This window comes from Candida jiufengensis, assembly GCF_024610255.1.
Source record: "Candida jiufengensis strain CBS 10846 chromosome Unknown scaffold1, whole genome shotgun sequence".
In the NCBI taxonomy this organism is placed as follows: domain Eukaryota; kingdom Fungi; phylum Ascomycota; class Pichiomycetes; order Serinales; family Debaryomycetaceae; genus Lodderomyces; species Lodderomyces jiufengensis.
In genome coordinates this window covers 156,490-181,676 of record NW_026261562.1, presented here as the reverse complement: position 1 = coordinate 181,676, position 25,187 = coordinate 156,490, and the positions used below count along the sequence as shown (strand labels likewise).

Sequence of the window (25,187 nt, the reverse complement as noted above, 5' to 3'; positions counted from 1 at the left end):
AAAACTTTATAACCACACTATCAAATTTAAATTAATTTATATTGCTTTGACGTTGCTAGTTGCTATGGTCGCATCACTTATTACTAGGAATAATATGTTGAAGTAATTATCAAGAAAATATTCTGATAATTAAATTCTCTTCTTTTACATGTATTGAACTAAACTATACACTCTATAGACTCTAACTACTTAAACCATTTACTATACCAAGTTTACTATAAAATATTTTTAATCTGATAATTAAAAATTGTATGTATACTTTTTTGATTTTTTTCTCTTCAACTTCATCTAAATCGATCTCATGAATATGAGAATTCATTAAATCTGAATTTATAATTGTTGAAGTTGATGAATTGACCGATGATGATTGTGTAGATTCTGGTTGAGGAGTAGTTGATGTTGATGATGATTGTCTTTCTAGTTTACCAGGCAGAGGTGGAACACTATTGCTATTGTTAGTGGTGGTGGTTGTGGGAGCTTTAGTTGATGTATTTGAATTTGCTCTTTTATAAAAATTAGAAGCAGCAGTTGGTACATATGCATATTCATCAAATTGATTGTTTTGTTTTAATTTATAAATGTTTGATTTTAAAATTCTAATCTTAGCATACAAATCACATAAATTCCTTAATTTTGTTAAACAATAATTACATAATGGAAACAGTGCTATCAAGGAGTCATCAATTTCATAAATCTTGTAGTTGTATAATCTACAATGTTCAAAATTATTTGACCTTATTTCTCCACAAAAGCCACACGGTTCTTTTATTGCAATTTTAATTAATTCTGGATTTATGGTGGTTGTTGAATTTTTAAAATTGTCATGGAAACCTTTAATTGGTTCAATGGAAACTCGACCATCAATTAAAGAAGTCCAAAATACTTTTGTTTTTTGCCATCTATTTAATATTGAAGTTTGTGGTAAATTTGGTATGAATTCGATTAAATTTTCAATTTCATTAGTCCATATTTGCTTATAAAAATTTAAAGTTTTTAGGTGAGTTTGATCTAATATAAAATCTGGTTTTATTAATGTATATACGAAACCTTTAAAGTCCTTATTATAGTTGTTTAAATCAAATCTTATTGATGAAATGTGTGATGTGATTAGGTTATTTGTTAATTCTTTTATTTGTAAATCTTCATAGTCTGCTACTATATTGTTACTATTTGAAGTTGTTGTTGATGGTGGTTCATTATTTGCAATAGTTTCATTCTTTTGATCTTTTGTTGTCTCGTCCTCCTCCAAATTTATTTGTTCAAACTGATTTTCTTGTTCTAGAACCGGTGTATTGAGATTGCTTGTGTATAATTTTAATCTTTCTTGATCTTCAATTTTAATAAACATTTGTTTCAAATCTTGTAATTGATCTTGTAAATTACTTATTATGATATTTTTTTCATCAATTTCTTCATACAATTTTTTATTTTTAACTTTGAAATTATGAGTTTCCCTTGAAGCATTAGAAACCATAGTATTTGCTTCATCAAATAATGATGCTGTTAAATCTTCAACTTCTGCTGATAATTTTTTATTTTCTGACTCTGCAACTTCTTTTTTGATATTTGTTTGCTTGAATTCATCTTGTAATTTAAGATATTTTGGTAATATTAGCTTGTAGTTTTCATCACTTGATATCAATACTTTATTTGCTTCTTTTAGACTATTGATAGTTTTACGTAAATTCAAAATAGTCTCTTCTTGTTCAACTTGTTTATTTACTTCAGTCATTAATCTAGTTGATAGATTAGCAAGTTCTTCAGCTAACCTTTTCTCATCATCTTCAACTGAAGTCATGGCAAATTGTAGTAGATGAGATTGATTAGATTTGTTGAGCTATCAATTATTAGTGATATATAAAATCAGTTAGAATTATTGTTGGTATTTCAATCATAAATTATAATAAATCAACTAATATTTTTTCGTAAATTATTATTATCAAATATTTTTTAATTTATCTTTTGTTATTTTATTTTTTAACTATGAAGGTAATTAATACCAGTAGACAATGGAAAAAAAGTGTTTTATATAAGCAATATTCCCCAGACAAAATCTCACCTAATGAAAGAATCTTCGTTTTAGTATCATTTGACAATCTTCCTCTGCTGTTGTACTGTATTTTCCATTTCAATATTGCTCTAGTATTTCTCGTAGTACTCCAGCACAATTACCCCATAAATAAAAATTGTATACTATCAAATAACAGTTCTACCAAATGAGATTCAAAAATCTATAGAATCATTTCTAGAACCTCTTTTTATTTGTTCAATCAGTACTACTTGAGTTTAAGATCTATATTCAAATGGATTTAATATGACAAATGACGTTACATCCAACAAGTTTGAGTATATAATAAATAGGCCAATTGGTTATAGCAAGTCACCGTTGAATCAACATCAAAGACAATTATCAATTTCAAATACATTGCAACCAAATTTAATTGAAAATAATAAACAACTAAATCCACAACATACAAACAGAGAATCAACGACGACACCTTTCAAGCTTAATGACTTGCCAGTTGAAATAATATCAACTATAATAAACAATTTATCACAGTTTGATATACTAAATTTAATAAGGACATGTTCAAAATTATATAACCTAGGTCTACCAATACTATATCAATATATTGTAATAGATTCAAATTTTAATATTTTTAACAACAATGAGTATAAAACAAATGGAATAACCTATATTAATAGCTCGTTCAACCTAAAGAAGTTTTTGAAAACTTACAACAATAAAATTGAATCGAGTTCCCACTTAATCAAAATTTATAAATTTAAATGTTTATCTTTACCAGATTCAATAAGTCTCTATGATGACAAATTCAATTTGGAGCTCATTAAATTTTTCAGTAAATTGTACTATTTGAATCTGTTAATTTGGATAAACTATAACTTCAGATTGGAGTTCTTATACAATCTACCAAACACAGAATTAATTAATACCCTAATTTTAAACATAAGATTTATAGATTACTTGAGTAATGATCAAGATAATTGGTTGGAGGATTTCAACTACGAGAAGTATTATTTTCCAAACCTTACTAATTTTCAAATAAAACATTTTGAAAATGCATCTAACATAATCAAAATTATAAATAATTTATTAATTAATGAAAATAATCCAGTTGAAGCTTGTAATCGTTTGCAAAATTTAAGCTTATCAGCCCGATGTAATCCTAATGATTTCATTTTTGGAGATAATTTTGATGAACAAACAAATCATAATAATCATTTTTTCAAAAGTATGTTTATAAAGAGTAAATTAAAGTATTTGGAGAATCTAACATCACTTTCATTAAATGATATGATTGTTTCCAATGATGATGCAGATCTATTAATTAACTCAGTAAATTTGAAAAATTTAAAAATTCTACAATTACGAGGTATAGAAGAAATTAATAACAATTCAAATCAGTCACTAACGTATTTATCAAACAATTCATTTTTGCTAAAAATTTTACCATATTTAACAAATATTGTACACTTAGCTTTAGAAATTTTCGAAGTAAAAAATACATTGCCAAATTTCTTAATTGAATTATCAAATATAAATACCCATATAAGATCATTAGATTTATCAACATATCTACAGTTTAATTTATCAAATTCAATAAGTTGTTTAATAAACCTTGATAAGTTATCATTAGAAGTATATGATCCCATAGATGATTTACTGTGTGAAGATTTATCAATAGAATTTTATAATCAGATTTCAAATTTAAATTTAAAAACATTAAGAATAAACAATAGTTCAAATATTCAAGGGTTGATTAACCTTATTACTTCACAACTTCAACTAGAATATCTAGATATTATTGGTTCAAAAGCAGGTGGAGCACCAAATTTAGGTTTAGGTATGGTTCATCCTACTATTTTCGATGATTGGTTTAAAGTTCAACATGTTGCTTTATTTTATTTAAAATTAAACTCAAACTTAAAGTATATTAGTATAAACGAATGTTTATTTCAGTGCAAGAAAAATTTAATTATTAATCCTATAGATGGTTTAAATTATTGGTTTAATGAAAAAGTTAGATGTAGGGGTTTATTAGAAGTGGATGATTGAACTTTTAGAGTGACTAATGTAAAATTATGACAATATATGACTATGAATAGTTCGTAATTTTTGCCCTATTAACTTGTTAAATTTTCTCTAACCGTTTGGCCATTATTTTTTAAACAATAATTTGCAGCAATTAAATTATATATTTCTTCCGTAGATGTATAAAAATCTTGAAACTTCCACCACTATATGGTAGCTCAGACACATACAAAAAAAATGGCTCAAAGGAAGTAAATTTTGTATTATTATATCCTTAGCCATTTTTTTAAATTCAATAAATAATATTTCTATTTTTAGTTTTTTTGTAACTGTTTTATTTTGTAACTCTTTAATCAACGAATAATTTTACGATTTTAATCTTTTTGTTTTATTTCCATTTTATTACTGAATTGAAAAAGAAAAAGAAAAATTTTCTTACCCCTCTTTTGTTAGGTAATTATTGGCTATTCAATTGTATAACAAAATGGTTATTTCAAATATTCACTCAATTTATGTTTAATAGAATTAAATAGAAACTAATTATAAACTTCAAATCAGATTGTTACATTTTGAGATATTATTCTCACACGATTATAATTTGAAAAATAAATTGTAAGTATGAATGGAACTTCAAAATAAATTATTTTATTTGAAGGTAAAAAAATTATAAACCTCTCAAAATAAAATCACCTCTCTTTACTACCATATTTTTTATTTTTATATTATACCAGTAAAATTATTGAGTAGAATTGTATTATCTTCAAAATATGATTGATCTTTTAGTGAATCACTTCTCATACTGAAACCATTCTGAGAATCAAATCCAATTGAATTCGTTTCAGATTTGATGTACCACTTGAAAATACCATTTGAAGATATGGTGGTATATAATATATCACTTTTATCTACAACTTTCATTTGCAGTATTAACCAACTTCCATTATTATGAGCTTCAATCAAAGTCAATGGTTTCAAAAATTGTTCTTCATCCATTCCTAATAATAACAATCCCACTTTGCCCAATTTGTAGTCTTCCTTAAACCTTGGAGTATATCCTATACCAGAAACCTCATCGATAATAAACTTAATCTCATTATCATTTTCTATTCCATCCTTTAATGATATAGCTTTAGCATTACCAAATTGAACGAAATTTTTTCGTTTCTTGTCAACTTTTTTAATGGAAGGTTTTATATTAGTAAATTGAGCACTGAAATAATTTAATGCTATTAATGAAAACCCCCAAAATGATACCAGCGTCAGAACTATGTTTATACAATCTCTACTCAATGCATTAGTCCAACATTGATCATAAATATTGAGAACATTATCATACTGGGAAGCTACAGCTGATATGCTTAACAAAATTTTTTGAGGTTTTGTTTTTGGTGACATTAAATCCACAAATTGTTGAGTTATAGTATTTTCTTTACTGATTATGAGTATCAAAAAAATTAATGATAATAAAATTGATTTGGTGTAAAGCATTATGTGAATTTTATAATCACAAGTTATTGCAAGTTGTTGAATAATTTAATACATGATTTATTAATTTTACAGTCAGTTAATTCTATTGTTCATGTGCAAAGTCTAAATATTTTACAGATTCTTATTAACTACAATAACTTATACGAGCATAAGTAGAATACAACTTCAACACTACGCTCGTGAAATTCAAGAGAACATTTAAGAACCTCATGACTAATTCATCGCTAAAGTAAGTTGGTCGTATATTTTTCATAGTCTTTTTTTAAAGGATCTAGTATTCATTGAAAAGTACTTTTATCGTGTTTGGAAGGGTTTTTTTAGTTTCAAGAGATTTATCGTGTATTCGAGAATTTTGTTTTAATTTCAAGTGATTAATCCCAGTTTGAAAGGCCAATAAATTCACTCAAAGTTTAATAGAAATATCAGTTGACTGATTAATTGACACATTAATATAACTCAATGGATCAATGGAACTTCAATAATCAAAACAAAAGTTGTTCCATTAATCAAACAGAGATTTAAATAGAAATTTAATCAATTATTGTAACAATTATAAATAATAAAATTAAGGTTTAAAAAAGAAATTTTCGGAAAAATTTTATTAAAATAATAAATTTTACATATAATAAAAATCCACACGTCCGAATTACTCATTTGTATACTCACGAAAATTTTAATATAAATATAGTTTGAATTTCCAAAATTTATATTTTCAAATCAGACTCAATTCTTATTATCAATATCAATTAGATACAATCTATTCAAACGAAAAACACACATTAAATAATCAACAATGTTAGCTGTACAACCAATTAAATTAACTGCTGCTGAAAAAGAAGCTAAAATTATGGCAGAAATTAGAGCTGGTTCAAATAAATTTGAAAATAAATTTGAAGGTTCATTTTTAGGTGAAATTTTTGGATTTGCTACTAGAAAATAATTTTGATACAATTTGTTAACAATAATATCAACAATAATGAGAATAATGTAACTTATTCAATACAAAATTTTGGTTCTGGGTTTAAATTTATAGATATAATTTTTGGGATTTTTTCAATTTAATATCTCTCAGTGGAAGAGATTGCTTTTATAGATTAATAATAAATAATAATTTAACAACTTAATAATTCATTATAGAATGTAGGACGGTTGAACAATCATCATATTACGTGAAGGTATTTTCTAACCACTCGAAGATTATTAAAATTTTGCAAATTTAATTTTGAAAAAAAAAAATCTTACAGCCAAATCGGAAATTTTTTCTGTAATGCTGCATTTGAGAGATAATTTGCCTACTGAGCATAATTACTTAAAACGGTAGGAAACGCGGCTTTTTTATATTGAGAGTATTTTGCTACTATATCATCAAGATATAGACCAAGACTTAATTACGTATTTAACAGCTAAAAGGTCTCAAATGAATGAATTCAGTCACTCATTTCAATTGAGTAGTGATGTCATGAGAGTTATTTGTGCTGGTGTATTCACTAAAAGAACTACAATATATATCTTATGATTCAAATTTGAATTTATATTTGTGTATTCAATTCTATGAATATAGCACCACCTATAACCTAACTTTTAATTCTAGTTTCACATTCTAAGCAAACTTTTGCAACTAGTAAACACTACCATGAACAGAATGAAGATGTTTATCTTTTTTTTTATAAGCTCCAATTACATGTAATCTAGGACAATTTGATTTCAAGTTTTCTTCATATTCATCATTTAAATATAATTTGATCGAAAATACCATTTTTAAATTCAATTCAATTAATTTTGGACAATCTTCGATTCTTATACAATCAATATTATCAATTAAATTCCCACTTAAATCAATAATTTCAATTTTTGGAGATGAAAATAAACAATTTTCAAGTCCATCATTATTAATTCTATTTGATTTTAAATCAAGTACTTTTAAATTTTTCAAATTTTTTAAAGAACCATCTATTGATTTTAATTTAGAATCAATAATTGCAAAATTTTCTAAACTTGTTGGTAAATTATTGAAATTAAAATGTTCTATAATACAACTTTTTAATTTAAAACTTTTTAAATTATAACAATTTGATAAATTATAAAGATCTTTTTGTATGTGCATACATCTATTCAAACTTGAAGAAAGACAAGTGATATCAAGAACTCTAATTGATCCAGGAAAACTTATATTTGATATATCACCAACTTTAAGACGTAATATTAATTTTTTCATATAATAACATGAATCAAATTCGTAATAAGGAATTGAATTGTAATCATGATCCTTATCTTTGATTTCTAATTCAAAACTTTCTAAATTATTGATAAAAATATCATCTATTTTCGAAGTATTTAAAATTAATTGTTTTAAATTTTCTTGTTGATGAAGTTGTTTTATTGGATTACCTGATATATCAAGTATTTTCAAATTTGGAGCTATTTGTTCAGTGATGCTAGTTATTTCATTACCCTTAACAATCAAATGTTTAAGTTTATTCAAATTATTTAAATTAAATTGTATTAATGAAGTTATGCGATTATTTTGAAGATTCAAGTATTCTAAATTTTTTGGAAATTTGACAGATTCCATAGTTGAACCACAAAGAATGACAGTTAATTTTTTCAAATTGATTAAGCTTTCATTTATCAAGCCTTGTGGATTGAACAACGAAGCTCCTTCAATTTCAAGTTCTTCCAAATTAGGTGAATTCAATTGCAACCCCACTATAATATCTTCCATTCCAGTCAATTTTAAAATTTTCAAAGTTGAAGGAAAAAGAATTTCACTACTTAAGCCATATAAGAAGTTTGCTTCGCGAAGCACAAATGTAGCCTCATTACTAAATTCAATTTGCAAAATTTCTAGACCAGGAGGCAATTTTGTATATGACAATGAAATTGATCCATCACATTCTATGAGTTCGAAATTTTTCAAGTTTTTGTAATCACTTGAGATATTCAAACTTTGTAAATTAAAGTATCTTAAACAAATTGATTCTAAAGAATGTGGTAGTTTCACATTTTCTAATGAACGACCATCATATTGATATATACCATCTGAATCAAAATTCTTCAATTGATAAAGATAACTTAAATCTAAAATTACGTCTCTTATTCGACATAATGATAAAGATAATGAAATTAATGATGAAGGTATTTTGATTGAATTTAAGTCTTCGACGTCGCCTAAATCTAACTTCTTCAATTGATAAAGATAACTTAAATCTAATATTAATCCACTTATCTTACACTCTGTTAAAGATAATGATCTTAATGCCAGAGGTAATTTAATTGAATTTAAGTCATTGATCTCATTTAAATATAACTCCTTCAATTGAAAAAGAGAACTTAAATCTAGTGTTTCTCCACTTATTTTACAATTTGTTAAAGATAATGATCTCAAAGATAAAGGATATTTAATTGAATTTAAGTCATTGATGTCGTCTAAAGTCAACTCACGTAATGAATGTGGTATATCTTTTTTAAAAAAGTTATCATATTTCATGTCAAAATTTTCCAGAAATTCTTCATTTTCTAATTGAGCGAAAGGATAATCATTCCTATTATACTGTTTCCCAGTAATTGGATAAACAAAATCAGGCGTTGATATAATTGAACTTATCTTAAAATTTTTAACTGAAAATTCTAAATCTTGAACTAGATGATAAGGATGAACCATTAATCTAACTTTTGTATTTTGAAAATTTATATTTTTTAATTTATATAATTCGTATAACGTATTTACATTTGCTAATATTTCATTTGGAATATAGTTATCATAGTCATCTAAGAAATTAAGAAATTTTGATTTGAAATATAATGAACTGAATTTACCTTGAACATAACTTGGTTTGTCATTGTATATATCTAATTTTGGAAATAATCTTTCATAACTGATATTTCTAAGACCTGGAATTGTGGCTAATGCCAATAGTATATCTCTATCATCAATTAAATCAATGATCCTTTGAAGTATTTCTATAGGTAATTCGGAAAAATGAGTGATAGTCATGTTGCCAATTTTTATTGGAATCTTTAAAGCTAAAGTTGGTAGAAAACGGGCTCTAATGGTAAGACACTGATGGTTTTGGAAAATGCCTAGTGACCCATTTATTCTTCATCAAACTTGAATCATTATTATTCGAGTGAAGAAACTTTTTGAAGGCGTATTTGATTTTGAAATTTAACGTGTATCACTTTAGTTTCAGCTGGTAATTTAAAATTTAAAATTCTGTTGCTACCAAGTACGGTTGCAAAATCCATTTATTACAATACTAAAGTTTTAGAATTGACAGCTTACATGTTCATACATATTTTATTAAATCGAGAGAGTATTGATAGTGATTATGGTTCCCTTTTAAATAACTGAGAGGGTTGTCGATTTTGGTGTTCCTGTTCAATGAAATAATACTTAATGGGGTTACGTTCGTTAAAGCAATTCCTGTCAATTTATAACTACAATTAAAAGGGGAAGTAATTATAGAATTTAAAATTAATTTTCAACCTAAACTCAACCTAGTCACCAAATTTCATCAATGTAAATTGAAACTTCAAGTTAGGCATGCACAAGATAAAGTCAAGTCAGATTTGCAATCAAGTAGATCTCATGACTAAAGAATATGACCTCACTCATTCTAGCTTTCAATTCTAGTTTCACAATCTATAGCAATCTTTTCAGATTAACAAACAGTATCGAAGATATACATCATTCTTCAACTAAAGTTCTAATTATACTTAATCTTGGACAATTTGATTTCAATTTTGCTACATCTTCATCAGTAATATACAAATCAACCTCTGAATTCATTACTAAATTTAATTCAATTAATCTTGGACAACTTCTAATTCTAATGCAACCAATATTATCAATATAATTCCCATCTAAATCAATAAGTTCTAGTTTTGGCGATGAGAAATAACAATATTCAAGCCCATCATTATCAATTTTATTTGATTTTAAATTAAGTATTTTTAAATTTTTTGAATTTTTCAAAGAACCATGAATTGTTTTTAATCTAGAATCAATAATTGCAAAATTTTCTAATTTTTTTGGTAAATCATTAAAACTAAAACTTTTTATAGTACAACTTTTTAATTTAAAAGTTTTTAAATTGTGACAATTTGATATATTATAAAGATTTTGAAAGTCATCATTATCAAACATACAAGTAACATCAAGAATTTCAAGTGTGTCAGGAAATGTCAAATTTGATATACTACCAATATTGAGACGTAATATTAATTCTTTTAGGTAGAAACATGATTGAAAATTATAATTATATATGGATGATACATACTCTTCACATTCTACTTCTGAGTCAGATTCAATTGAATCATGGTCATCATCTTCAAATTCTAATTCAAAAGTTTCTAAATTATTGATACAAATATCATCCATTTTCGAAGTAGTTACAACTAATTGTTTTAAGTTTTCTTGATGGCATAATTTTTGTATTGGATTATCTGAAATATCAAGTATTTTCAAATTTGGAGCTATCTGTTCAGTAATGCTAGTTATTTGATTTTCCCTAACAATCAAATGTTTGAGTTTATTCAAATTATTTAAATTGAATTCTATTAATGAAGTTATGCAATTATTTCGAAGATTCAAGTATTCTAAATTTCTAGGAAATTTGACAGATTCCATAGTTGAACCAAAAGAAGTGACAGTCAATTTTTTCAAATTAACTAAGTTTTCATTTATCAAACTATGTGGATTAGTAAATGGAGAAAAGGCAAATTCAAGTTCTTCCAAATTAGGTAAGTTCAACTGGAAGTCAAGAAAAATACTATCCATATCAGTCAATTTCAATACTTTCAAAGTTGAAGGAAAAACATTTTCACCATTAATCTCATATAATGAGCCTGCTTCCGGTTGGTTAATTAAAGTAACATTATTTAAATTCGTTGTCTCACCATAATCCAGATTATCAAGATTAACTGATTCCTCACAAATAAATTCAATCTGTAAATTTTCTAGATGAGGAGGCAACGTCATATTAAACAACAAAATTGAATTTTTGCAACGCATGAGTTTAAGAATTTTCAAATTTTCATAATCACTCAAATCATTCAAACACCATATATATGAAGAACTCAAACAAATTGATTCTATCGAAGATGGTAGTTTCAATTCTCCTGACGAAAAATCATTATTAATTCGTACTCTGCCATCTGATTTAAACTTCTTTAATTGAGAAAGATAACTCAAATCCAATATTACCCCACTTATCTTACAATTAATTAAACACAACGATTCTAATGATAATGGAAATTTAGTTGAATTTAAATAATCGATATTTCTCAAATTTAATTCACGTAATGAATGTGGTAAATTTTTTAAAAACTTATTTTTGTAAAATATTTCGAACTTCTCCAAAGTGTTTGGAAAAGTGAGACTTTGAAATTCTTCATCATCCAATTGAGCAAAATACACTTTACTCGTATCATACAATTTCCCAGTTAATTGATAATCAAAAAAAGGCTTTAATATTATTGAAATTATTTTAAAATTTATAAATGAAAATCGTAAATCTTCAATTGTATGATGAGGATGAATAATTAAATTGATTTTTGTATTTTCAAAATTTATATGTTTAATGTCAAACATTTCATATAACGTATCCACGTTTGTTAAAATTTCATTTGGAACATAATTATTATAGTCATCCAAAAAATTTAAAAATTTTGATATCGGGTAAAATGATATGAAATTACCATGAACAGTAGCTGGTTGCTTATGGAAAATAGTTAATTTTGGAAATAATCTTTTATAAATTTTATCTCTAGAACCAAGGAGATTTGCTAATCCTAATAACGTATCTCTATCATCAATTAAATCAATGATTCTTTGTATTATTTCTATTGGTAATTTTAAAATATTGGTGATACTCATGCCATATACTTTTGATTGAATGTTGTAGATTTAAAGACGGTTGAATATGATGACGATAGTTGATGGTGATGCAATAATATAGATGATTCTGAAATAGTAGTCAAAAGTCCAATTCAAATCTCTTTTACCAAACTTGAGACATGGTTATTTGAGTGATGAAACCTTGCAACAAAAAGAAGAGTTAAAAAGACGTAAAATATAAGTGGTAATATATAGGTATAATGAATATGATGAATCTGATACATACTAAAATTTATCTCGCGACAATTAAATAATATCGCAGTTCGCTTAAATTTTGCAACTAATCAAAAGAAATTGCTGGTCTAAAACTACAACAGTAGTTACTCATAGGAAGCAAATACGATGTTATTGTTGAAACACGTCTGTTTATTGTGCTTATTCTTGCCACCTTAAACCAGTGTGCGCTAACATTGCCACATTTTGTAGCATATTTTTATACCACGGAATTTTAAAAATTTCATCAAAAAATTGCATATAACGATATTCTTGGACTGAAGAGAGATTGAAGGAAGAAGGGGTTAATATATTACTAAAAGTCTCTAGATATCTTATAATTGGAGTTTTTTACATAATACAGGGGTTGCTCATTTGACATACAGCGTTTGAAATAATAAACTAAAGCGACATATGTTGTAATTTGCTGCAAATTTTGCCAAATAAAAAAACCAACAAACAATCTACACAACAGTATGAGCTCAATGCGTTTTTCATTTCAATTATTATGCCGATACATACACCTTTAGTCATTTGACGTCTCTATTAAACTCAATGTTTACAAATTCCTAAAATTTATTATAAAAGAGGGGAACGGTAGTTTCCTGCATGTAAAAACTTTATATTTATTCAATCATCAAAATATTTTGTTTCTCTTAAAAAAAAAAATAACACTCAATTATTAAGAATTGTTCACATAATCAATGTAATCGTGGAAACTAAATCTAAGAATGGTTCCTGTCCTGTCAATTTGATCAATTTGCTTTTATGTTAAATGGACTGAAAATCGTCGGTATGTTATCATAGTTACTCAATCTACTGAATATATTATATACTTTCGTTAAAGCCGTTTGAAAGTTTAACTTTTAATAAATTTCATGTACACATTAGAGAATAAATACTAACTTATCAACAAGTTTCATGAAGTAAATTTGGATCAAAATTCCGTTTGCTATAGATTATTTGGGATTTTCAAAAAATTATACAAATCTGGTTGAATTGTATTATTTTTAAGGATTTTAATAAGTTATGATTTATGCAAATTGGATTGGACTTTTTAATTATTATGAGGTATTTTGAATGCATGCACTCAATCTGCAGTAGAAGACACTAAATTTGTGTGGTTTGAAATCTGAGAACACAGAATAAACATCCACTTGTCCTGATAAAAGGTACTTTTATTTTGTGAGTGCTTTCACCTTTGAGTTGTTTTTTGAAAGCTCTTATCGACATTGTGTTTTAAATATTTTTGCAATGTGTTAATGCTGCTTTATTCCAAATACTAGCGGTTTCTTTTAGAGTTATTCAAATTCTAGATTTGAATATTTATCTACTTTGATAGTTACTAGCTGAAGATTTTTGGATTAAAATGTACTCTCGAGTTGATTATTTTTATCTTTAATGGAATCGAATACTACTCGAATTGTCCTTTTTTGGGAACAATCAATAGGGATAGCAAATTAATGGGAGATTTTCACTGTGAAAAAATTGACGAAATTAATGAGAGATAAGTTTTTGGTTTTGTTCTTCATGTAGCACAGTGAATGCTTGATATATGTGGTCATTCACTTATTCCTTAATTGTGTTATGTTTTTAGGTAACCTCCAATTTTCGATTGCCCAAAATGGGTCTAAATTTATGTATGGTGTATGATTGTATTCAAAAAGTTACGTTGTAGGTTGATTTCTTTGAGGTTATGATCTGATTTCGCAACCATTTCAATTATTTGATAAATTGTATTCAAAGCTTTTAAAACTAAACTACAAAATAAGGCATAATTTTAAAAATCAATAAACCTTACTATTAAAGGCTAAAAACCTGGTTAAATAACTATTCTCAATCTTTCTGATTAAATCTTAGTTGTTCATTCGCAATTTTTAATTTATGAATCAATAATTTCCTGTCAACTTGTTGCGAATGTATTTTAGTTATTCGTTCCTGTATATTACTATTTTAATTTACATAATCTTTAATTGTTGATTTTTCTTTTTTTCAATTATCAATCAATAAATACTTCTGCTGAATCCTTTGGAATTTGTTTCGCTCAATCTTCTGTGCTTTATTCAAGTAAGTAAGTTAAGTATGTTATTAAGAGTTAATTATTTAGATTCAAAGTGTCAAAAGATTATCAATGTATTTTATACTTGGTATCAATAACCAAGCGTTATATGAATTCACGGACAAGGAGTGATCTAATTATTCGAATGAATTTTAAGACAACACGCTAACTTCATATTTAGACTATTTCATGATTTTTCATCAATAAGTATTCGTTTATGTAAACGAATATCATAGAATTCTTTGAAATTATACAAATGTATTGTCGAATTGTAAAATTTTATAGGATTTGGCATTATTTTGATTAACTCATGTCTCCATCGTTATTATGACGACCCAGCTGACCAGTAAGTGGTTTCGTCATTATTGCAGCCTTGAATTTTATGTGTCGGAAAAAGGATTTTGGCTTGACGTTTGGCAAATGAGACTAATCATTTTCCAATTTAGGCACCAGGGTAATTAAAAAAGTATTAAATAGAATTATTCCCCAAATTTTGTCTGCACGGAAAGTGTGGTGGGACTTAATTTCAAATTTAGTCCAAGACTAAACACGAATGTGCATGCCTTGAAAATTTGCCGGCTTCTTTTAAAGTTTTTCAAATTGAACTTGAAGTTTCACTTTGTTAGTTGTTGGTACACATTATTTGCAGATAAAGTTTTAAATTCTTTGAGGCATTGTCTGAAAGATGATTTTGTTCAAGTGCGACATTACGAATGATTCAATTTCATAGTTGATAGGTTGCGGTAGTGTTAATACAGTTGAGTCAGTCACTCGGTGAGTTACGAGTGTACCAAAATTATACTGAACGCAACCGATTTTGGATTTATAGCAGTTGCAGCATCCTCATCTAATTGCTATTGAGAAATTTTATTGAATTTGCTAATTAGATTCAATGACATCTCAAGTTCAAATATATCTTTATGTATGTGGTATCGTTATACTTTATTTTTATTTGTAAGATCGGCTCTTATAGTTCAAGCAAATTGGTTTTCAGTTGTGCTTTAAATTTATTTTTAAAAATTTAATGATTATTCATTACTATGTACAAAGTTAAAAGAGATATATATCTTATAATGTTACAGAACAAATTGTTAACTAACGACTCCCGAGGATTCACCAACCCCAACCTTTTTTACCTTCTAGTTTATCAGCTTTTTTCTTTCTAAAGAAATCTTTCCTACATTCTCTATAAGCATCAAAAAAGTCTTGACAAACATATTTATCATCTTGATTTCTATACAAACAATCCATTGATGCCATTCTACTTTCTTCACAAGGATCATAAAATTTTGAAGGTTCTTTCATTGCCCATCTATATTTATGACGATGATTTTCTGGTTGATCTGGATAAAATTTATAATTTTCAACTCCACCATTTGTAAAATTTACTTTTGACTTGTTTTTTTCCACTTCGTCTGTCCCTAGTTTCTTATCATTGAAAATATTGTTACCATTTGTACTTAAATCTTTAGCTGCATTGTTGACTGGTTGTTCTTCAGTCATAATAGTTGATGATAGTGTCAATTGATTTACACGACCAAAATATGAATTTATCGCTAATTTGATTTTCAGATTAATTTTTTTTTCTTTTTGGCTTTAACAATTGAATCTCCAACAACTTATCACTATATAATGGTTTTAGCAGATCTTGGAGAAAGACTTCGAGGTGCCCTTTCCTCTGTGGAGAAAGGTACTGATGACGAAATTCAACAAATGATTAAAGACATATGTTCTGCATTATTAGAATCAGATATAAATGTCAAATTAGTTGCAAAATTAAGAGGCAATATACGAAACAAGATTGAAGAAGAAAATGTTATCAAAGAATCATCATCTCAAAACAAAAGGAAAAAATTACAAAAAATCATTTATGACGAGTTATGTGCATTAGTTGATTCTCATGTTGAACCACCAAAACCAAAAAAGCTTTCAGCAACTACCAAAACAATTAATGGGAAAAAAGTTAGAGTATCAAAAGAATCAAGTCATGTTATAATGTTTGTTGGTTTACAAGGTGCGGGTAAGACAACTTCATGTACAAAATTGGCAGTCTATTACAAAAAGAGAGGTTTTAAAGTGGGTTTAGTGTGTGCTGATACTTTCAGAGCTGGTGCTTTTGATCAATTGAAGCAAAATGCAATTAAAGCAAACATTCCATATTATGGATCCTACTTAGAACCAGATCCAGTTAAAATAGCATTTGAAGGTGTACAAAAATTCAAACAAGAGAAATTCGATATAATCATAGTTGATACTTCAGGTAGACATCGACAAGAAGAACAATTATTTAATGAAATGATACAAATTGGAGAAGCCGTTCAACCAAGTCAAACAATTATGGTAATGGATGGATCAATTGGTCAAGCAGCTGAATCACAAGCTCGTGCATTCAAAGAAAGTTCCAATTTCGGTTCTATAATATTGACAAAAATGGATGGTCATGCAAAAGGTGGTGGTGCTATATCAGCGGTTGCTGCTACAAAAACTCCGATTGTATTTATTGGTACTGGTGAGCATATTGGAGATTTAGAAGTATTCAAACCAACAACATTCATATCAAGATTATTAGGAATTGGTGATATACAAGGACTTATAGATCATGTTCAATCTTTAAATTTAAATAATGACGAAGGTCATAAACAAACTATAGAGAATATAAAAGAAGGTAAATTTACTTTAAAAGATTTTCAAAATCAAATGAATAATTTTATGAAAATGGGACCACTTACAAATATTGCATCAATGATACCCGGTTTATCTAATATCATGTCACAAGTTGGAGAAGAAGAAACGTCACAGAAAATAAGAAATATGATTTTTATAATGGATTCAATGACAACAAAAGAATTAGAGAGTGATGGTAGAATTTTTATAAAAGAACCTAGTAGAATCATTAGAGTTGCAAGAGGCTCTGGTTGTAGTGCAGTAGAGGTTGAAATGATTTTACAACAACATAGAATGATGTCATCAATGGCAAAATCAGCTATTGCTGCTCAAGGTCAACCAGGACAAATGGGAGGTGGTTCACAAATGCAAAGAATGATGCAACAAGCTCAATCTAATCCAAATTTTATGCAACAAGCTATGAGTATGTTAGGTGGAGGTGGTGGAGCTGGTGCTGGAGGAGCTGGAGGAGCTGGTGGATTAGCTGGAATGATGAATAATCCTGCTATGATGCAACAAGCTCAACAAATGATGAGAAGTAATCCGCAAATGATGCAACAAGCACAACAAATGATGAAAGATCCTCAAATGATGCAAAGAATGATGCAACAATTCGGTGGAGGAATGGGTATGTAGAGAAGTTAATGATTAATAATTAATTATACATTATTACCTACACAACTTTAGTTTTTTTTCTACCTGTAGAAATCTGGTCTTGAAGCATTCATACCATATTCACTTAATGCATTACTAAGATCTTCCATTGTTAAAACTATTTTACCTTGTTGATTACCAGCAGATGAATGTGTTTGTTGTGAAGTTTGTTGATCTCCACTTTCCGCGTTGTTGCTATTCCCAGCCAAAGATTGTTGATTTGCATATTGTTGACCTTGAAGTAATTGTTTTGCTCTAACTTGAGGATTTGATGAATTATAAACAGCACTGGCATTACGAATTCTACTATATTCATAAGCATCTTGTGCTATATCACTTATGAATTTTTGAGTTGCTAAAGCTATTAGTCTTTTAATTTTAATATCTGATGATTCAAATCCATTTTTTGCAAGATAATAATCAGTTACTGCATCTGGTATAATTGGTGCAAATTCATCATCCATCATATCTAAAACTTCTTTTAAAGTTTTATCTTTACGTGTAAGATCAGGCAAATCCGGTATTAATGATGCTGCTGCTGCTGCACTAGCTGCCGCTGCTGCTGATAATGTTTGTTGTCTTTGTTTTGATTTTTCAGCTTTTGATTGTTGTTTGTCTATAGGTTCATTTTGTTTTTGTTGATCTTTTGGTTGGGATTTATTAGATTCGGGAGTTTCTATTATATGATCATCTACGTCATTAAATTCTTCATCCACCATTTCCACGTCTTTATTCTCATTAGTATCTTGATCCATTTTGGTGGTGATATGTATATAGAACTAGAATAAATCTATTTTTACAACCACTTTATTTTTTTATTTAATTTCTCCATAAATTTGTAACAGTTGCAAAATACATTGTAAATATTTATGGTCAACCGTCTACTAAATCCAAATGAATCTACAACTTTTGGAAAATCATTGCTGTTAAGAGTAGATGGTGCCATTGGTGCCATGTCTTTATCCCCTAATGGTAGAGATGCAGTATTAGCTGGTAGAAGAGGATTATTTATCATAGATATGGATGATCCATTTACTCCTCCAAGATGGCTTCATCATATAACGTCTTGGGAAGTGGCAGATGTTCAATGGTCACCACATTCATTAATCAAACCATCATGGTGTATATCAACTTCAAATCAAAAGGCATTATTATGGGATTTGAGTCGACCTTCAAATAATGCAATTGCAAATATATTACATGCTCATACGAGAGCAATTTCAGATATTAATTTCCATCCTTCAGATCCAGAAATTTTAGCTACTTGTTCAATTGATACGTTTGCATTAAGTTGGGATATGAGAACTCCGAGAAAACCAGTTGGTCAATGGGCAGATTGGAGAGCTGGTGCTATCCAAGTTAAATGGAACCATGAAAATCCATATGAGATTGCATCTTCCCATGATAATCTGTTCTATGTTTGGGATACAAGAAAAGGAGCATTACCATTTGTCAAAGTCTCAAAAGCTCATGAAGGTAAAATTAATGGTCTTGATTTTACACAAGGTTTGAAAAATGTTATAACTTGTTCAAATGATAATACTATAAAATTTTGGGATTTGAGAAGTGAGAATGCTCAAAAAGCTATAAATGAATTCAACTATTTTAGTAACTCCATGGATGATACATTTAAAGCTAGTGTTGTAATAGAAGCTGATTTTCCTATAGCAAGAGCTCGTACATTACCTTTCGGTTCAGATAAAGCAGTTGGTGTTATGCCATTAAGAGATGGACAAGATTCAATACATATTGTCAACTATGAAGATGCTTATCAACAATATTTAGCGACTAATGAAACTCAACGTGTTTCCGGAGAATTCGTTTACTCGTTCAAAGGTCATCGTGGTCCAATCAAAGATTTTTTATGGAGGACCAAACATGAGAAATATAAATATTTTGAATCTAAAAACAATTGGAAAGATTATCAATTAGTCACTTGGTCAGATGAAGATGTTGATTTGAAATTATGGCCAAGTGATGATGAAATTTTTAAACTGGTTAATTATGATCCAACTTTTTTTAATGTATTTAAAGAAGATCAAGATGGAGATTTTTCAGCAGAAAGAACTCCAACTGAGGAAGATTTACACACTTATGAAACTTATTGTTGTGAGCCAAAAGTCACAATTGATGATGTTGCTAAGACTAATGGTGGAGATGTTTTATCAGCTATAACATTATATCAAATTGCTGAGAAAAGGAAACAGTCTGGATATGAATTTAGTCAACTTGATCATTTGGATTGGATATCGGGAGTTAGAATTGGACATGCAGCTAGAGGAGACAGAAAAGATAGTTCCACTACTATTGAAGATGAAGGTCCATCAAATTTAGGTGAAGAAGTTAGTATCGTAGGTCATAAATTCCCATTTATTAGATTTGAAAAAATCTCAGTATCAACAGGTGAGTTAGTAATTAGTTTGAGGGGTCCGACAGTAACGACCGAACAATCACAAGAAAAGAGAGGCTCCATAGACTCAATTGAAGCAAGTCATTTGGAAACTGTAAACTCAACGAAAGATAAAAGTGTTTTGAGTGAAGATGGTAAAGAATTCGATAAAAAAAGTTTTTCAGATAAAAGCATAAAGAATGCAAATATCGATGAAGTATTGGATGAACCAATTGAGCAAAAATTAGTTTTCATACGTCTTTCAATAGATTTTCCAAAATCTTATCCATATCTTGAAGAAATTGAATTCGCAAAAGGTAAATCCAACAAAAAAATTCAAAAATTACTGAAACAAAATCAAATCAAGTTTGAAATTGAAGAGACTCATGAATTAACCTATGAAATGAAAACTTCAATGGAAAAAACTATAAGTGGTATTGCAAATTTTTACACAAACAAGTATCAAAGATTCTGTTTGGAACCTTGCTTGAGATTTTTGTTGGGTGAAAAAATTGAATTAGATGATGAATTAATGATGGAACATAGAAGAGATAGCGCTGAAGAAGATTCTTATTTACCTGAAGTTGGAAATGAAGGTTGGGTAGATGATTTGATTAGTCAACAGCCTGATTTTAATGGTTATTCTTCGGGAGAAGATAATGATCCAGAATATGGAGATCTTTTCCCAGCTGTTACTAATTTGGGGGTAGATGCTAATGCAACTGGTCAAGAGTTAATTGAAACTCCTGGTAATATTGATCAAAAGCCACCTAATTTTGATTCAACACCAATACCTAAAGGTTGTGGTGCAATGTGGAGTCCAACTGGTCAATTGGTATGCTTTTTTATTCCTAAAACTAATATGGGAAGTGAGAAAGACAGCAATGAATCTCAAAAGTTTAATATACTAAAATTTACTGATAACGGGTTCAGTGTCAAAACACATCAACATCATAATCATCATCATCAATCAACTATTTCATCAGACTCAGAACTGGAACACTCGGATTCCAACGAATCTAATGAAGATTCTGATGAAAAGGAAGGAGATGAATCATCTTCTGATGAAGATTTCGAAGAGGATCTTGAAGAACTACTAAAACATGATGCATCAGCTAGAAATAGAATGCCTGGATTGCTTCGATCAAATTTCGGTTTAGGAAGTAGATTTATTAACAATGATGGCAGTCACAAATCATCTTTGAAAAAATTAACCAGTCATGGAGAGTCATTATCAAATTATAAATCTTCCTTGAAGGGAGAGAAGAAGAAATCAAATGGGAAAAATAAAAACATAGTTGGAATTTTTGATTTTAGTCATTTATTACCTAATAGATTAGAATTAGCAAAAGAGTATAAAGTTGTTGGAGATACTCCAGAAAATTTAGCTGCTCATAATTCAAGAGTTGCATCAAAATATGGCCTAAAAGAAGTTGGAGAAGTTTGGAAAATTTTAGAAATCTTATTAAATCAAAGTGCTGCTGGCAGCACTACACTACAACCACCTATTGGAAATGACCAATTTAAAGATAAATATTTATCAATATGGGGTTCACATCCATTTGGCTATACATGGTTAATACAAGAAATTTTTCAATACTATATAAAAAATCAAAATACTCAAATGTTAGCAATGATGTCTTGTATTTTATACAGAAGTCCACATATGTTAAAACAAACAAGATCATCTGAATTGCTAAATTTTGCACAAAATCACAATGATGGACAATCAATAATAAGTCGTGGAAGTACGATGTTGGATCAAAAATCCGAATTTACATATGGTGATCATAGTCAACAACTGTCTGGTAGAAGAAAAGATTCAAGACTCACAAATAGTTACGCTCATTCTTTGACTTCTTCTGCTGATAATATAAGTTTAAGAACAGATTCACCAGATAAATATGGTTATTCAAGAAAATTCGGTCCTTCTTTACATTCCATAGCTGCAAAAAATGGATCTCAAAATTCATTATTTGAAAATGAAATTAAAATACCAACACCAAAAAGAGCAATAAAGGGAATTGCAGAAAAACCTAAAATTCCTAGAAAATCAATAGGACCAAAATGGAGAATAGATCCACCTCCAATTGTTACTATTGACTTACAAAATGAAGAAGAGTTGGATTTATTTGAAGAGTCATTACCAAATGACTTACCTAATTTTTTAAGTGATGAGAAAATGAAATTATATAGACTGCTATATGCTGAAACATTATATGATTGGGGATTACCAATGACAAGACTTGAAATATTAAAATTCAATTATGATGATAATCCTCAAGGAAATGATTCATCATTCACAACACATGAATGTAGGATCGGACTCAGAAAAAGAAATAGACAGACTCCGAATCAAATTTTCATCAATACTGTATCATCAGTTGTTGTTAAATATCCAAATGCTTGGAATACAAATAAAAGACAACTTATCAAATATTGTATTTTATGTAACTTAGCAGCAACTAAAAATTTTACATTATGTGGTAATTGTGAACATATTTTACATACAGAATGTGCTAGTGAATGGTGGTCAGAAAAGAATCAAGAATGTGCAAGTGGTTGTGGTTGTAAATGTTTAGAACAATCAATTTATCATTGAAAAGTGTATTAGTTAGGTACTCGAGTATTTACTATTTGATCCTTTAATTTATAATCCCATTCTTCCACCAAATCATTAAAATATTTCACTACATCTTCTGAACCTGTAGTATCAACTTCTTCATATTTTAGATATTCTTTACCTGATCTATCACATGCCGATCCAGCTTTTGATGATTGTTTCACATTCCCCATTGCTGCTTGAATTGGTGCATTAGCAGCTATATAACCAGAAATATTATGATATGGTGAACCCAAGAATCTTGCAATATAAAATAAACTCAACATTCCATAGTAAGTGAAAATGTTCAAAAATTGGAAGAATGAAAAACTTATAAATATCCCAGGATGTACTAAATATTGATAAATTCCATATTGATTTTCTAAAGTTTTATAAGTTCCAAAATGTAATAAATCAACTAATCTTTTCGAACCTTCATAACTTTCTGGAGATCTTAACAATTGTAAATCATTAAACGAAAGATATTTAGGATCTGACATTAATGAACCAATCCATATAATTTTCCCACCATTTTGTAACAAATGTTTAATTTTATGTATAAAGTAATAAGGACCAAATACATTAGCTTGGAAAACCAAACCTAAATTATCATTTGATTGTACTCCAGTTCTTTGTAACTTGTACGTGGGGTTTGTAACTGCTTCAATAGGATTAGATAATACTTCAATAGTGGCTTGTTTCCAATCTATACCTCCATAAACTCCTTGTGCTGCATTAATAAATAAATAATCAATATGCTTGTATCTTTTGTTCAATTCGTAATATGCAGATAAGATAGATATCATATCAGTAAAATCCACCAACAAATAATCAAATTCAATTAATTTTAATTTTAAAGGTATCTTTTCAATTATATATTTTTTAATATCATTTATCGATTCTTTGACTTTTGGTAATGTTCTTGATGTCACAATTAATGTTATTTCTTTATCATTTGGTAATTGCTCTAATAAACGAACTGCTATGTTGAAACCTAAATTTGATGAGGTCCCAGTAATAACGATTTTGGTCGATTTTTTAATCAATGACATTGTAGTTGAATATGAATTGTATTTTGTAGCTGATTATTTGAAAATATAGAATATTTATAGTAAATATATAAATTTACGCGATCGTATAATAATTTTTCACGCTCTATTTTAAAGTATACGAATTTGTTTCATGTTATCACATAGTTTTACCTGGACTAGAGGTTTAAACCTACAACTAATTAATCCTTCTTTTATGGCGTTTTCATTAAATATAATTGTCTATACAAATATCTCGCAAATTATTATCTTTAACGATATGGAGCATCAGCATCAATACAATATTGTAATTCTTGTTCCCATTTATCACCATTTTCTAATAATTTTTCCTTATTGTATAATAATTCTTCTCTTGTTGCTGTAGAATATTCAACATTTGGACTTTCAACAATTGCATCAACTGGACAACTTTCTTGACAATAACCACAATAAATACATTTTGTCATATCAATATCATATTTATAAGTTCTTCTTGATCCATCAGCTCTTTCTTCTGCTTCAATTGTAATAGCTTGAGCAGGACATATAGCTTCACATAATTTACATGCAATACATCTTTCTTCACCACTTGGATATCTTCTTAAAGCATGTTCACCTCTAAATCTTGGACTAATTGGACCTTTTTCAAATGGATAATATATAGTATAAGGACTTCTAAAATACATTTCTAAACAAATGTACATACCACGAGCAATTTCACTTAAAAAAAAATATTTTGTTGCTTTACTTAATGCTGATTCATGACTTTCTTCCCAAGTTTTTGGTTTTGGTTGTCTAAAACCTTTTGGCCAAGCTGATTGTGTTGATCCACCAGTGGTTAAATAATCAGTTGTTTCTGCTGCTAATGCAGGTTTAAATAATTTAGGGGTAGTTGATATTAAACGAATATTATTTGTTGTAGATGATATTATTGGTGAAGTTTTTGTAGTTGTGGATTTAAGTATTGATGATGATGTACTAATAAACGGTCTGAACATTGTGAATTGAATATATATAAATTGATTAATTAAGTATATTTTTTATGATTTAATGAATAAATAAATTATTGAATTGATTAAATGAATGAAAATGAAAATAAACTGTAGTTAAATTATTGTAATTCTGATCCGATAGGTTG

General features: G+C 28.1%; 11 protein-coding genes across 11 annotated transcripts; 3 read left to right on the top strand and 8 right to left on the bottom strand. All coding sequences in view use genetic code 12, as the record gives it.

The window, feature by feature from the left end:
- Nucleotides 1-181: 181 nt before the first annotated feature.
- SEC2 (guanine nucleotide exchange factor) lies at nt 182-1,798 on the bottom strand (the record flags this gene model as incomplete). The annotated part of the gene is made up of 1 exon (XM_051764498.1): nt 182-1,798. The coding sequence occupies one exon, from the start codon at nt 1,796-1,798 to the stop codon at nt 182-184; it is 1,617 nt and encodes a 538-aa protein (XP_051617905.1).
- Nucleotides 1,799-2,314: 516 nt separating this feature from the next.
- On the top strand, nt 2,315-4,078 carry KGF54_003862 (uncharacterized protein; the record flags this gene model as incomplete). Its single annotated transcript, XM_051764497.1, has 1 exon — nt 2,315-4,078. The coding sequence occupies one exon, from the start codon at nt 2,315-2,317 to the stop codon at nt 4,076-4,078; it is 1,764 nt and encodes a 587-aa protein (XP_051617904.1).
- Nucleotides 4,079-4,771: 693 nt separating this feature from the next.
- Nucleotides 4,772-5,542, bottom strand: KGF54_003861 (uncharacterized protein; the record flags this gene model as incomplete). The annotated part of the gene is made up of 1 exon (XM_051764496.1): nt 4,772-5,542. The coding sequence occupies one exon, from the start codon at nt 5,540-5,542 to the stop codon at nt 4,772-4,774; it is 771 nt and encodes a 256-aa protein (XP_051617903.1).
- Nucleotides 5,543-7,160: 1,618 nt separating this feature from the next.
- Nucleotides 7,161-9,536, bottom strand: KGF54_003860 (uncharacterized protein; the record flags this gene model as incomplete). The annotated part of the gene is made up of 1 exon (XM_051764495.1): nt 7,161-9,536. The coding sequence occupies one exon, from the start codon at nt 9,534-9,536 to the stop codon at nt 7,161-7,163; it is 2,376 nt and encodes a 791-aa protein (XP_051617902.1).
- Nucleotides 9,537-10,229: 693 nt separating this feature from the next.
- On the bottom strand, nt 10,230-12,419 carry KGF54_003859 (uncharacterized protein; the record flags this gene model as incomplete). Its single annotated transcript, XM_051764493.1, has 1 exon — nt 10,230-12,419. One exon carries the CDS (start codon nt 12,417-12,419, stop codon nt 10,230-10,232), a length of 2,190 nt encoding a protein of 729 aa, XP_051617901.1.
- Nucleotides 12,420-15,825: 3,406 nt separating this feature from the next.
- Nucleotides 15,826-16,215, bottom strand: KGF54_003858 (uncharacterized protein; the record flags this gene model as incomplete). Its single annotated transcript, XM_051764492.1, has 1 exon — nt 15,826-16,215. The coding sequence occupies one exon, from the start codon at nt 16,213-16,215 to the stop codon at nt 15,826-15,828; it is 390 nt and encodes a 129-aa protein (XP_051617900.1).
- Nucleotides 16,216-16,344: 129 nt separating this feature from the next.
- On the top strand, nt 16,345-18,012 carry SRP54 (RNA-binding signal recognition particle subunit; the record flags this gene model as incomplete). Its single annotated transcript, XM_051764491.1, has 1 exon — nt 16,345-18,012. The coding sequence occupies one exon, from the start codon at nt 16,345-16,347 to the stop codon at nt 18,010-18,012; it is 1,668 nt and encodes a 555-aa protein (XP_051617899.1).
- A 59-nt stretch (nt 18,013-18,071) lies between these two features.
- KGF54_003856 (uncharacterized protein) lies at nt 18,072-18,785 on the bottom strand (the record flags this gene model as incomplete). The annotated part of the gene is made up of 1 exon (XM_051764490.1): nt 18,072-18,785. One exon carries the CDS (start codon nt 18,783-18,785, stop codon nt 18,072-18,074), a length of 714 nt encoding a protein of 237 aa, XP_051617898.1.
- Nucleotides 18,786-18,899: 114 nt separating this feature from the next.
- KGF54_003855 (uncharacterized protein) lies at nt 18,900-23,021 on the top strand (the record flags this gene model as incomplete). Its single annotated transcript, XM_051764489.1, has 1 exon — nt 18,900-23,021. One exon carries the CDS (start codon nt 18,900-18,902, stop codon nt 23,019-23,021), a length of 4,122 nt encoding a protein of 1,373 aa, XP_051617897.1.
- An 8-nt stretch (nt 23,022-23,029) lies between these two features.
- ERG27 (3-keto-steroid reductase) lies at nt 23,030-24,073 on the bottom strand (the record flags this gene model as incomplete). Its single annotated transcript, XM_051764488.1, has 1 exon — nt 23,030-24,073. One exon carries the CDS (start codon nt 24,071-24,073, stop codon nt 23,030-23,032), a length of 1,044 nt encoding a protein of 347 aa, XP_051617896.1.
- Nucleotides 24,074-24,321: 248 nt separating this feature from the next.
- KGF54_003853 (uncharacterized protein) lies at nt 24,322-25,047 on the bottom strand (the record flags this gene model as incomplete). The annotated part of the gene is made up of 1 exon (XM_051764487.1): nt 24,322-25,047. One exon carries the CDS (start codon nt 25,045-25,047, stop codon nt 24,322-24,324), a length of 726 nt encoding a protein of 241 aa, XP_051617895.1.
- Nucleotides 25,048-25,187: the final 140 nt, after the last annotated feature.